The sequence below is a fragment of the Erinaceus europaeus genome, chromosome 8 (genome assembly GCF_950295315.1).
Source record: "Erinaceus europaeus chromosome 8, mEriEur2.1, whole genome shotgun sequence".
Lineage (NCBI taxonomy): Eukaryota > Metazoa > Chordata > Mammalia > Eulipotyphla > Erinaceidae > Erinaceus > Erinaceus europaeus.
The window spans coordinates 95,139,653-95,154,085 of record NC_080169.1 but is presented as its reverse complement, the minus strand read 5'-3'; the positions used below and the strand labels follow the sequence as shown (position 1 = coordinate 95,154,085).

General features: G+C 35.2%; 1 protein-coding gene across 3 annotated transcripts in view; it reads left to right on the top strand.

Annotated features, from left to right (window-relative positions):
- POT1 (protection of telomeres 1) overlaps window positions 1-13,959 on the top strand; it is an 82,459-nt gene extending 68,500 nt beyond the window's left edge. For all 3 annotated transcript variants that reach the window (XM_007538040.3, XM_060196517.1, XM_060196518.1), the window contains 6 exons: window positions 1,435-1,640; window positions 5,302-5,437; window positions 8,364-8,452; window positions 10,037-10,128; window positions 11,425-11,530; window positions 12,942-13,959. In XM_007538040.3, the coding sequence (XP_007538102.2) occupies window positions 1,435-1,640; window positions 5,302-5,437; window positions 8,364-8,452; window positions 10,037-10,128; window positions 11,425-11,530; window positions 12,942-13,054 (742 nt within the window). In that variant the 3' untranslated portion in view covers window positions 13,055-13,959. The remainder of the gene's footprint in view (window positions 1-1,434; window positions 1,641-5,301; window positions 5,438-8,363; window positions 8,453-10,036; window positions 10,129-11,424; window positions 11,531-12,941) is intronic.
- Window positions 13,960-14,433: the final 474 nt, after the last annotated feature.

Sequence of the window (14,433 nt, the reverse complement as noted above, 5' to 3'; positions counted from 1 at the left end):
GTATAAATATATATGACTATCTCCATTATTTGTGTGTGTATATATATTTATTCCTGCATATATGTACTGATACGATTCTGTAAGGAAATGCACATATATTTCCTCTCATTAATATATGATTTTCTCTTTGACCTTCAAATCTTCTTAAATAAAATAGGAGACAATCTTCTTACTCCACATGAACTTGAAATTATCTTGTGATAATTTCTTGTGATAATATTGTTGGTGAAAGTGAATAGAGATAGATAATGATTTATAAATCAGATCCCCCATGAAAGTGAGATTATTTAGGTTGCAAGTAGGTATTTACTGGAGTGAGAGCAGGGAGTCTACTATTCCTCCTATACATGCCAAGAAGTTAACCATTCTTTAAAAAAAAAAAAAAATGAGGGGGGTGTTGGGCAGTAGCGCAGCGGGTTAAGCGCATATGGCACAAAGCACAAGGACCGGCGTAAGGATCCCAGTTCGAGCCCCCAGCTCCCCACCTGTAGGAGAGTTGCTTCACTAGTGGTGAAGCAGGTCTGCAGGTGTCTATCTCTCCTCTCTGTCTTCCCCTCCTCTCTCCACTTCTCTCTGTCCTATCCAGCAACGACAACAGCTTGACAACAATAACAACTACAGCAAGCGCAACAACAAGAGCAACAAAAAAATGGGGAAAAATGACCTGCAGGAGCAGTAGATTTATAGTGCAGGCATTGAGCCCCAGCAATAACCCTGGAGGCAAACAATAAATAAATAAATAAAAGCAGAAGGGGAGAAGAAGAAATAGGTGCTAAAAATCATCAGTAAACTTGACATCACAAAACCAGACAGGGAATTTGGCAGTGGTTAATGTAACCTAGTTATGAAATATCTCAGTATGTCTGTCATTTTTCTTCTTCCTTCCATCCTTCCTTCCATCCTTCCTTTCTGCAGGGTTATTGCTAGGGCTTAGAGCCTGCCTGACTCCTTTGTTTGCAGCAGCTCCCCCCCCCCAACCAAATAGCATTTTGTTAAATACAAGTAATTTAATATGCAAAATGAATTATCTCCATATTTAAAAATCAGTTTTCAGGTGCCTAGCTGTGGTGCACCCATATGAGTGAACATGTTATACTATGCACAGTGATTCAGGTTCAACACCCCAGTCCCCACCTGCAGGACAGAAGTTTCACAAGCAGTGAAGCAAGGCTACACGTGTCTCTCTTTCTCTCCTTTTCTTTCACACCCTCAGTTCCTCTCTGTCCTATCAAATAAAAAGTAAGGGGGAGGGTGTTTGTGGGGGGGGGATATAAAGGCCTCCAGGAGCAGTGGATTCCTAGAGCCCCAGTTATAGCCTTGGTAGCAATAAAAAAATAGTAGTCTACTCATCTGCAGATAAACAAGTTTTATAGTTAGTTATTAAATTGGAATTCCAAGCTTAAACTGACTACTTGTTATTGTCAATGATTTTAGGCAAGAAGTTCCAAGTGCGGATGATTTGGATATAATTTTACAAGAGGGTGCAACTAAAACCCCAGATGCCAAGCTACAAAATACGTCATTATATGACTCAAAAGTCTGGAGCACTACAGATCAAGGCCAACGAAAAGTAGCTGTCCATTTTATTAAAAATAGTGGTATTCTCCCACTTTCAAATGACTGTCTAATTTTAGTTGAAGGTAAGCTTAAAGTGAAGTACTGTTTATTAGAATATAACTTTTTGGATCAAGGAAGAGAATAGCTCCCAAATATGGGAAAGGTGTATAAATATTGTTGACTGTAAATCCCATCGATTTGATCTGATCTGGGGCTCATATTCAGCTTAGGAGTCTATGTGACCTCTGCATCCCTGTAGATCTGAGCTCACATTCTGTGGTCATGAGTAGGAACGTTCCAACCTGCCTCGATTTCAGACCCATCTTCCTCAGGTGAAACATAGAGTATATGTTGTGTGGAGTTGTACCCCTCTTATCTTATGGTTTTGTCAGTGTTTCCTTTTTACAAGTAAATACTAAATACTAAAAAAACAAAAAAAAGAATATAACCTTTGCTTGTGTCTGTAAGTATGGTTAAATATAAAGGCAACCTAGTACATACAAAGTCAAAATATTAATTTAAATGTCATAAAATGGAATATATTTTATGTAATAATGACAAATGTACATAAGTAAATACACGTAACTAAATTGCACTTTGTCTTTGCATCTGTCCATCTTTCTGAAAACCTGCGTACAGTGTAATCAGATCCAAGCTGATTATTGAGCAGAATAATACTGGCTGCTTACTAAGAACAGCTGCTGCTGTTTGGCCTCTGGATGTCACTGTTGTTTCATTAAAATAGATTGAAAGTCATCTATGATAGTGGAATCAGGCAGGTTAGCCTAACATGTTTTAAAAGAATATAATTTTGAATCATGTTTATTTCTGTATTCCGTCCCACTTTTGTCTTAATGTTTATCTAACATGATTCCCATGCCAAATTTTAAGTTCCAGAATTTTTGTTTATTTGTCTTTAGATTTTCTTCTTTGATAATATTTTTTTGAATAAAAAAAATTGAATTTGCCTTAGGGAAGATTTTAGTTTCATTTTATGCATGAACTGATCCTGAAGTGAGTTCAGATTGCCTTTATTACCGACACGCCTATAAAGTAGTGTGTAGTCATTTTAGAAAAAAAAACACAAATATACATGTATATAAACATTGTCATCATAGATTTCTCTGTTTTAATACATTTACTTTATACCAGAAACCATTTTGATTGATTTTTATATGTTCATTTAATCGTCACAACTGTATGAGTTGTTGCTTTTTTTTTTCTTTGAGAAGAATGAAGCACCAAGAAAATGTAATGTCTTTACCAGTATATGTAAAGGGTAGAAATAAATTATTTCCTGCTTGTTAGCCTAGTAACTCTGTGACAAAATTTCATCTGCCCTGGAAAAAGTATAATTACGGGAGAACAGGGACCTAAAGAAATGTTGCTCAATTACGTAGTAAAATTTCATGGAATGCAAATGTGCCTTAGCATTATATGCAATTGTCTGTTCCCTTACGTTCACAGTGTATATATTAGTGCTTTAAGATACTTAACCTCTTCTTGATCAGTTGTCTTATTTGGTAAAGATTTTTGTCTCAACAAGTAGATATATATAACAACAAAAACATGGACACACGCACCTGCACATACACACACATACAACTGGAACAAGAGTATTTGTATATTCAAAACATAAAAGAAAGCTGTGACTCTCTGAAGTTCTACAAGAGCTATTCTAGTAGTTTAAGACTGTGAGGTATACCTTAGGGTTATTTTATGGTATCATTCTCCTAGCAATGGTTTATGTGAAACCAAACTGGCATTGAGGGCCCAAAGAAATCTTAAATAAAGAAATTCCCTTAGCTCTAAATTTTTATCTAGTTACCAATCATCTTGTAAAATTTTTTACCATTTCCCAATTTCATTTATTTGTTTTCCACTTTATGGGTGGGGGGGTGGGGTAATGGTTTACAGTATAGTTGTTGACACTTAAGTACAGCATCTGACCTCCCATGATAGTTGTTTAGGTATCTGCAAGATCTCTCCCTTAACCTAAATATTTTTCCATCATCATGCACTATAACCCCAGCACCGCTCAGTTCCATCCTTATCACTCCTTCCCCAGAGTGCTTTGTTAGGGTACTATTCTCAATTTTCCTCTCACTCTCCAGCAATACTGAACTGCCAGTAGCTGTTCTAAATCAGTTTATCTAATTGTCTTTTTTCTACCCCAGTTTTCCTCTTGAGAATTTCTGTTCTGTATCATCAGCATTAAACCTGTAGTCCCCTTTAATCATCAAGTCACACAAATTATTTAATGAGCACCCACATGTTGCCGCCCATTTTTCTGATTCACTAGCCATACATAATTAATGAAGGGTTAGCTCTGTGGCTCAGTGCCTTCACAACTCTACCACTTCTATGTGCTATTTTCTTCTTCTATCTTTGTTCTTTCTTAATAGAGGCTAAAAACAATGAGAAGCAACCGAGAAGAAGGGGAACCACTCCACTACTCACCTAATTGTCCCCTTGCAGGTGGGGCCAGGGCTTGAATAGAGTCCTCACATATGGTATTGTGGCCATTCTACTAAGTGTGCCAACACACTACTCACATATTTAAAGGGATTGTATTGCCTACTATATCTATAAACTCCCAACAGAAACTTCTTATATTTTAGTTGTGTCTCTTCATTTGTAGATTTATTTCCTTATTAGAATTAATGGAAGCTCCCTGGGTTGGACATTATTTGTTTTATTCTTTCTCTTTTTTTAAAGATTTTTTTAAAAAGTATTTATTCCTTTTTGTTGCCTTTGTTTTATTGTTGTAGTTATTATTGTTGATGTTGTTGGATAGAACAGAAAGAAATCGGGAGTCGGGTGGTAGCGCAGTGGGTTAAGCGCAGGTGGCGCAAAGTGCAGGGACCAGTGTAAGGATCCCTGTTCGATCCCCCAGCTCCCCACCTGCAGGGGCATCGCTTCACAAGAGATGAAGCAGGTCTACAGGTGTCTATCTTTCTCTCCCCCTCTCTGTCTTCCCCTCCTCTCTCCATTTCTCTCTGTCCTATCCAACAATGACAACATCAATAACAGCAATAATAACTACAATAGTGAAACAACAAGGGCAAGGAAACAACAAGGGCAGAGAAAGGGAATAAATAAAATATTAAAAAAAAAAAAGAACAGAGAGAAATCTCGAGAGAAGGGGAAGGAAGAGAAGAGGAGAGAAAGATAGACATCTGCAGACCTGCATCACTGCCTGTGAAGAGAACCCCCTGCAGGTGGGGAATGGGGAGCTTCAACCGAGATCCTTATGCCAGTCCTTGCGCTTTGCACCAATAGACTTCAGGTCTATTGCAGAAGGGCTGATTCTTTTTTCGTTTTCTTTTTTTAAAATTTTTATTTATGAAAAGGAAACATAGACTAAACCATAGGATAAGAAGGATACAGCTCCACACAATTCCCACCACCAGAACTCTGTATCCCATCCTAAAGGAGGGAAGCAGAAAGAGGATAAAATGGGCCAAGGGCAGTATCCTATGGTAAAGGAACATGATAAGGCAGTGGAGGGTGTGTTGATACATGTTATGGCCAGATGTGAGATTTTACTGAAACTTCTGACCATCGCAGTCTTATAAATCAACATAGTCACACTAAAACAAAACAAACAAACAAAAACTGTTAAAAAATGTCATTTTAGGTTAATCTCCTTAGTCTTTTAGCATACCTCATTTGTTACTTATTGGTTCTTCATTTTCATTTATTTATGTTTGTGCTAAGGATTTACTATTATTTGTTTAATAGGAGGTACACTCAGTGAAATCCACAAACTCTCAAAAACATTTCATAGTGTAATTCCTGTGAAATCTGGTCTGGAAGACCTGGAAGTCCTCAACCTTTCAGCACCATTCCTTATACAAGCAAAAATACATCACTATGGGTATGTTTACATTTCTGAGAATTTGGGGATGGGGGAATGAAAACTTTTGAAAAATATCTCTACTTGGTTAGATATTTTTCTGGCCCAATAGTTACACTTCTGTTAAGATGTTAAGATTTTGTGTTTACCATAGAATCTGTTTACAAGTTTTCCTTGAAAACTCATTTATTTTTCAATTTAAGCTTATTGACATTTCTTCATTTGTACAGTTGCCCTTGGTACTTTCTGATAATGTTTAAATCTCCACATTGTATGTTTTTGCTACATCTCAATTAGATGGCTGAGAAGTGATTCCATATTGTATGTTTTTGAATTAATATTTGCATCCATATTTTTACTTAATTGTCAAAGTAGTAGACTTGTGTTTTTAACTTTTTCTTTATTTTAATGCTTTTTCAAACATTTTTGAGCTGCTAGCTCACTTAATACATTGTTATTTATTTATTTATCTATGTATTTACTTATTGTACCAGAGCACTGCTCAGCTCTGACATAAGGTGGTGCAAGGGATTGAACCTGGTACCTCAGAGCCTCAGGCAAGAGAGTCTGTTTCTATATCCATTATGCTGTGTTCCCCACTCCATTGGTTTTTATTTTTATTTTTTATGTTTTATTTATTTATTATGGTATAGAGACAGAGAGAAATTGAGAGGGGAGGTGGGAGGCAGAGAGGGAGAGAGACAGCGAGGTACCTACAGCCCTGCTTCACCACTCATGAAGCTTTCCCCCTGCATGTAGGGACCCGGGACTTGAACCCTGGTCCTTCTGCACTGTAATGTGAGCTCTTAACCAGGTGTGCCACCACCTGGCACCAGTTTTTATTTTTTAGTATTTGTCTTAAGTCTATAATTTCTTCTACGAAGTAATCATACCTCTAACTCAAGATTGTTCATATATATATATATATATATATATATATATATGTATGTGTGTGTGGATATATATATATATATATTCATTTATAAATGTTTATACTTTTTATTATACTTTCTTCTGTGACCCAAGTTTTATTTAGTTACACTTTTAAACAATGAAATACATGCATTTTACAATATTAAAATATATGATTTAGATTATATTCTATTATATGTATTTCGTAGAGACAATGAGATTTGTTTTGCTTTGTTTTACTCTAGAATATCTACACTCACATTTTGAATATATTGTACAGATATTTCAAAAGCAAATGTTCAGGTTTTAATATTTTGTGTCCTACACCAGTTTGTTAATAAGACTCACCACTTGTTGTTCCTTTTTAATTTTTTCTGTTAACCATCTTTTATAATTCTTATTTTATAATTCCCCTGTTACTGTGGCTTGGTGACCTTTTATTTTGTGAGTTTTTGCATTATTCATTTTGATAGAGTTCATTCAGGTTCATTATTTTATCTTTCAGGTGAATTATTTTCAAGTGAATTATTTGTGTAGTACCTCCATATCTAATCATAATTATTTATTCTAAAGGTTTTTTTCCTCACATTTTTGGTGGTGGTAGTATTGGTATCTTAATTTCTTCTTCCCTTGCTTTCATATTTCTTTATTTTTACATTTCATTAGGCATAGTAATTACATGATATGGCTATAGTTTAATAGTTTTCTTAACAGACACCTGTGTATATATATTTTTTATTCCTACATTTTATATTCTTTTATCCATGTGTACTATTACTGTTTTGTTTTCTACACCATTTTTTTCTTAGCATTTCGCTTTTTTATTTTCTATTCTATTTTATTGATTCATAAACATATTCTTAATTTGCTTTTTTCTTTTACTACCTTGGGAATTATAAATTCCCTATTCAGGAGTTGGGTGGTAGCGCAGCATGTTAAGCGCACCATGTTAAGCGCACGTGGTGCAAAGCACAAGGACCAGCATAAGAATCCCAGTTCGATCCCCTGGCTCCCCACCTGCAGGGGAGTCACTTCACAAGCGGTGAAGCAGGTCTACAGGTGTCTCTCCTCTCTCCATTTCTCTCTGTCCTATCCAACAATGATGCCATCAATCAATAACAATGACAATAATAACTACAACAATAAAAAACCAGGGCAACAAAAGGGAATAAATATTTTTTAAAATTCCCTATTCAATTTTTATTTTTCCTTTAACTTTTAATATGTATACTTACTTCATCAGTGTCTAAAGTTAGTAAATATCACAGCCTTTGTAAAACAGTAGTTCTTCATTCAGTTACCTTTTTTTGTATTCAATACAATAAGAAACCTTTATGTATTTGAAGAGTAGGAAATTGTGATATTTAATGTAGTTTTATTTTTTCCATATTGCTACTAAAAGTGAATCTCCATGAACCTTTTGAATGTTTGTTTTTATATTTTCATTCAAGTGAATTTTCAACATGTCTTAAATATTGTGATCATATAAGAAGCATAAATTACTTGTACTTAAATAATGTGTAAGTTTAAGTTTTGTATGGCTTTAGGCAGAGTAGAGCGAAGAAGGATAATTCAAGTACTGTATGATAAACTATGATCCTCTAACTATAAACATACTAAATATATGCATTGCCCCAAACTTTCTCTTTACTGACTTCTGAGAAAACTTCAGTTTTCTCTTTTTGACCATATATAATTAATACCCTGACTACTATATATTGTTTAGGATACCACAAAATTAAGCATCATTACAATTTACCTACTTAACCTTTTTATTTTACTGAATAAATAAATTATCATAATTAGTGAACAGTCTGAACCTGGAACCATACTCTTATTTAATTTTTTTATTATTTATTCTGGACTGTTTCCTTTATTCTTTTGTAAATAAGCTTTTTATAATTCTCTTTGTATTTCCTATTATAAGAGGTACTGTACTTACATTTAATAACTTAGTATTTTAAGCTGTAGTATATAAAAGCAAAACTGTCTTATGTTAGAATGAAATTTAAATGTTTTCTTTAATTGATTTCAGATGTAAACAGTGTTCTAGTTTGAAACCAATACAAAATCTAAGTTCCCTGGCCGATAAAGTTTCATGGATTCCCTCTTCTGTGGCAGAAGGTTAGATACATTTTTAAATGTTATTTTATTATGTGATAGCAGAAAAGAAAGCAGAGCATGTCCCTTGTTCTAGCATATATAGTGTCAGAGAGCAAGCCCCCGGCCTCACATATACACTTCCTCCATTCTGCTTACTTAGCCACCTCCTCAACAGCTAGATACATTTCTGTGTCCTGCAGTGTTAGCTGTTCTTGTGTAAAGCGATCTTACTGTAAGGCTGTATTTAAGTATTTGTTGGTATAGTGAAATCAGAGAAAAGATTGGGTTAAAGTTTACTTTTTCTTGAAACTATTCATAGTGATTGTGATCTAATATAAGGTAAATATTTAAAATTTACAAGCATACCTTTAAGTAACTGCAGCATCTTCTAATTCACATTTTAATATTAAGTAATTCCTTCTATGGTTAATCGTTACTTAACATCGCTTTGCGGCCTTTTGGCTAAGATCAAGTGTAGTTAATTGTTACTTATATTTATAAATACAGTCTGAAAAATTATTCCATCTCATAGTATCTTGGGTTTCTCAAGAAGTGATTCTCAAGAAGATGTCCGTCTTTTTATCCAGTAAAGTCTGTCACTGGAAGAAGAATCTCTTTTATCACATTCTTAACTGTGGCTATCTAGTCTAGACATAAAACCTCTGCAGTCCTAAGGGCTTAGCACTTTGCAAAGAAGCCTACCCCATTAAGTTTTAGATAAAATTTAAGTTGTAGATAAAATTTAATTTAATTTAATTTTGACAAAACAGATGGCATCACTTCTCACATTCCCTTTTACTTTATTTCCCTTCCTTAGTAAACATTCACTTTTCCAATGGTCATCTCAGTGTCTGGCATTCAAAACTGGAAAGAAAACTACAGATGTACTTTGACCAATTCAAAATATAGAGAAAACTTGTTTTCCTAAAATTGGATTCTGTCTACTAACCTGAAGTGTATTTGCATTGTTATTTATTAGTACATGTGTTTGGTGTCTTTCTGTTTTAATATAGCTATATGTACTGTTACTTGGTACAGTTAAAGATCATAATTGGTACCTTTCATACTGTCATGTTTTAGGTCATTTGGGCATTTAAAGTGCTTTTCACTGGGTTAGCAACTTCTTAAAATACATCTTATTCATTTATTTTGAATAGAGACAGACAGAAAGTGAGAGGGAAGGGGGGATATAGAGAGAATGAGAGATACACTGCAGTATTGTTTCACTGTTCCTGAGGCTTCCTCACTGCAGCTGGCAGCCTGGGTCTTTAACCTAAATCCTTGCACACTATAACCTAAATAAATCAGGTATACCACCACCCTGCCTCTTAGGAATTTCATTTCATGAATCAGTTTTTATGTTTTCTATCAAAATGTCATTTTATCTTAAATATGTACTATGTTATTACTCGGTTTTTAAAAAATGCTTCTTTTGAGTTTTTGTCCTTATATAGCTATTGAGCAAAAGGCATATGTATGTTTTTCTTTATCTCTTAAAGAATCTCAGTCAATAAAACTAGCATATACTATCAGACCCAAAATTTTGTTCACTTTGATTTTAAGGGTAGAAGATTCATATGGTTTGATATATTTTTCCATCGCTAGCACTGGGTATTGTGCCCCTCCAACACGTATTTGTGATGACATTCACTCTTGATGATGGAACAGGTGTATTGGAAGCCTATCTCATGGATTCTGTGAGTAAAAAAAGTGGGGAAATTTTTCTGGTTTTGATTTATGTGCACCACGAAGTTTTATGGGAACTTAGAAGAATACATAAAATACAAGTCATGCACTGATAACCTTTTTGTCATTTTGTTGTTGTGTTGACACTGTGTGAATAAGGAAAATTTGGGGAGGAGAGATTCTTTCTTTATACCATTCAGTAGTTCTTCCTAAGGAGCTACTCACCATGTAGGCATTAAATAATTTCACTAGACTTTTCTTTGCCTCCATAGTTTATGCTAGCAGGAACAAAAGAACTTTATAGGGAGATATTTGCTGGCAGTACCACATGTTTCAAACTCCCCAGCCCCAATCTTTGTCCAGCTATCTGTAATACATAAGGATAGTGTTATTAGGCAGAGAACTTCGTGGGCTTTGCTCCTGGGCATTTTCACCACTTTCAACAGACACTTTATTTTTGCTTTCAATCTTGGAGAAACAAAGAGGAAGTAATAGTGGGAGACAGAGAGAAAGAGATACCACTGCAACACTCTACGATTTGTGAATCTTCCCCTGTGCACGGTGCTCCAGGGTGCTATTGAGGACTGGTACCCTGCTCCTCAAATATGATGAAGTATGTGCTCTACTGGCTAGTTGTCTCCTGGCCCTTCAAGTAGTACTTTCTAAGAACTTTCCAAGGAGGCCAAGGACAAAGGCCAAACATCTTGAAGAACTTCATTTTTTTAATCTTTGCACACAATGGGAATGATTCTGGGTTAAGGTTGTGGAGAATTTTTCTCCTGTCTATGCAAGTTATCCATCTACTGGATAAGTATTTAATGAATACTTATGATGTACTATTATTTGTGATAGGGCTATGTAGCTATGAGTGAGTAATCACAGTTCCTTTCATTTCATAAGCAGATATCATGTTTATAATCTAGTAGAGGAAATAATTTAATAGATCAGTATATATTATACCATACTCTTAAATATAGCACTAATCTTGTTCCTATAGTCAAAGAGAATAATAATAAGGGGCCAGGTGGTGGCACACCTAGTTAAGCACACACATTCTAGTGCACAGAGTCCTAAGTTCAAGCCTCTGGTCCCCACCTGCAGGGGGGCAGTTTCACAAGTGATGAAGCAGGGCTGCAGGTCTGTCTGTCTCTCTCTCTCTCGTTTTTTAAGTTCAGGCTACCACTCTAGTTTATGAATGCTATAATTTTGATAGAATAAATTATATTATTTTAATTATGTAATATTAAAATGCTTTCATATTAGTCATGACCTTTGAAAAGATTTTTTTTCCTTCTCTAATTTTTAAGGACAAATTCTTTCAAATTCCGGCATCAGAAGTCCTAATTGATGATGACTTTCAGCAAACTGTGGATATGATTATGGATATGTTTTGTCCCCCCAAAATAAAAATTGGTAGGCAATTTATTTTAATAGTCCCATTCCTTCTTCTCCTTGTTGAAGATACCACCTAATATATGTTCAACCTATAGGTCTTCAGAGGTTTGAAAACTTGGAAATATTAGTCCAATAAATTACTAAGTCATGTGTGGCTACTATATGATCTACCTTTTAGTGAAATGGTGAAAGGGATAAAATAAATGTAAACCATAATTTCTGAAGTAAAAAAAAAATTACAAAATTTTTTGAGGTTCTGTAAGATAAATTAGCCAGCAAAGCATGGACCTTTCTGGAATCATAACCACCATACCTAAATGTAGGATTTTGATCGTTACGGCTATCTCTTTTCTCAAGTATTTAATCTATTTAACAGCAGTGTAAGAGAGAGCCTATATATTTTTTGTTTAATTATTTATTTATAAAAAGGAAACACTGAAAAGACCATAGGATAAGAGGGGTACAACTCCACACGATTCCTACCACCAGAACTCCGTATCCCATGCCCTCCGTTGATAGCTTTCCTATTCTTTATCCCTCTGGAAGTATGGACCCATGGTCATTGTGGGATGCAGAAGGTGGAAGGTTTGGCTTCTGTAATTGCTTCCCCACTGAACATGGGTGTTCACAGGTCGATCCACACTCCCAGCCTGTCTCTTCCCCTTGTGGGGTGGGGTTCTGTGGAATTGGAGCTCCAGGACACATTGGTGGTGTCATCTGTCCAGGGAAGTCTGGTTGGTATCATGGTAGCATCTGGAACCTGGTGGCTGAAAAGAGAGTTAGCATACAAAGCCAAAACAAATTGTTGACTAATCATGAACCTAAAGGCTGGAATAGTGCAGATGAAGAGTTGGGGGGTACTCCATTTTGTAGGGAAGCAATTACAGAAGCTAGACCTTCCAACTTCTGCATCCCACAATGACCTTGGGTTCATACTTCCCTGAGAGATAAAGAATAGGAAAGCTCTCAGGGGAGGGGAGGGGATGGGATACAGAGAGCTGGTGGTGGGAATTGTGTGGAGTTGTACCCCTCTTATCCTATGGTTTTGTCAATGTCTCCTTTTTATAAATAAAAAGCAAATTAAAAAAAAAATAAACAAGGTCAGTGAGAAACCAACAGGAAAGATAGAAATGAAAATGGGGATGAAATGGCTTAGTATCTTAGCTATTAAACATTTAAAAGCCTCATATGTAATTGATTTTTTTTTTTTCTGTTGCTGGGGACAAATAGAAATTAGTTGGGATTGCTACAAAACAATAGCATAAATCCGATGTGTATTTGGAAAAGTAGATGTTAGTCTTGTTAAGTATATTTGTTTTCTTTTCATACTATATTGAGTTTATTCTCTGAGCAAAACTCTATGTGTAAATACATATTTTAGAGTTACTATTAATTTTCAGTGGTTAAATAGCTTGTTTTCTCTTTGTAGATGCATATCCGTGGTTAGAATGCTTCATCAAGTCATACAATGTCACAAGTGGAACAGAACAACAAATTTGCTATCAGATTTTTGACACCACAGTTGCAGAAGATCTTATCTAATATTCAACTCAACATATAAAGAACATTGCACGCACTGACATTCTTTATATATACCAGAGCACTGTTCAGCTCTGGCTTATGGTGGTGCAAGGATTGAACCTGGGACTTCAGAGCCTTGGGCCTGAGAGTCTCTTTGCATAGCCATATTGCTATTTACTCCCTCAGAATATTGTAATTTCAAAATTATGAGCATACTGTATTCTGTGAGTTTGCTGTAAGGCTTGTACAGGATTTGTTTTTAGTGTTAAAACTTTAGTGTTAAAACTTTTTGACAAATGGACTTTGTGTTATCATAATGGCTGCTGTCAGTTCAAAATGTTCCTTTTGCTCACAATACTCAGTATGATGACTTGAAAGCTATAAACAAAAATACGTTGAATAAACAATGACTTGTTTCCATTTATTTTTTGTAGTCCTTTCAAGAAACTGTGTTGTTACCCTGCACTGAAAATCACTTTCGCTACTGGTTGTTACATGTTTCCCATCTCTATCTTCTTAGCCCTGGCTAAGTTGCTTTAACTGATCTGTTTTGTTGTTGTTGTTGTTTATGGAAATACTCATTGTAGCTTGAAAATTGATTTAAGAAATGTTCTAACTTTAAATCATTCAATCTTTACTGAGTGGAGATTTCAAGCAGATAGTAGTTTGGTTTTGTTTTTGTACAAGAGTATGGTTAAAGAGCCATTTCTTAAGATACCTGTCTAAAAGAGCTATAGTGTATTTAAAAGTGATTTACTTTAAGTGGTAGTGACAGAATTGCTCTCCTTAGGTTCTGATATTGACTGATTTAGGATAGATCCATTTTTTCAAGCCTGAATTATATGTTTTGATTGCTTATTCCTCTGCATGTTAATAGTTATTCCATTCTACTTCATCCTAATAAAGTGATCAATTTTACAATGTTAGTGACTTATTTTTTTTAAAGATTCTTTTTTTTAATATTTATTTTACTTATTCCCTTTTTGTTGCCCTTGTTTTATTGTTGTAGTTATTGTTGTTGTCATTGTTGGATAGGACAGAGAGAAATGGAGAGAGGAGGAGAGACAGAGAGGAGGAGAGAAAGACACCTGCAGACCTGCTTCACCGCCTGTGAAGCGACTTCCCTGCAGGTAGGGAGCCGGGGTTCGAACCGGGATTCTTATGCCGGTCCTTGTGCTTTGCGCCACCTGCGCTTAACCCGCTGCGCTACAGCCCGACTCCCGTTAGTGACTTATTTTTATTGCTCTTTCCTATGGCTTTATGTAAAATATTTTTGTTTCAGGTTGAACATTGAATGGAATACTAACTCATTTTTATTGTCTACTTTAACCTTAAAAAGTTTGTCAAGTTTAAGGTAATGAATATTCAGTCTGATATACATGCATTGATATATATATATG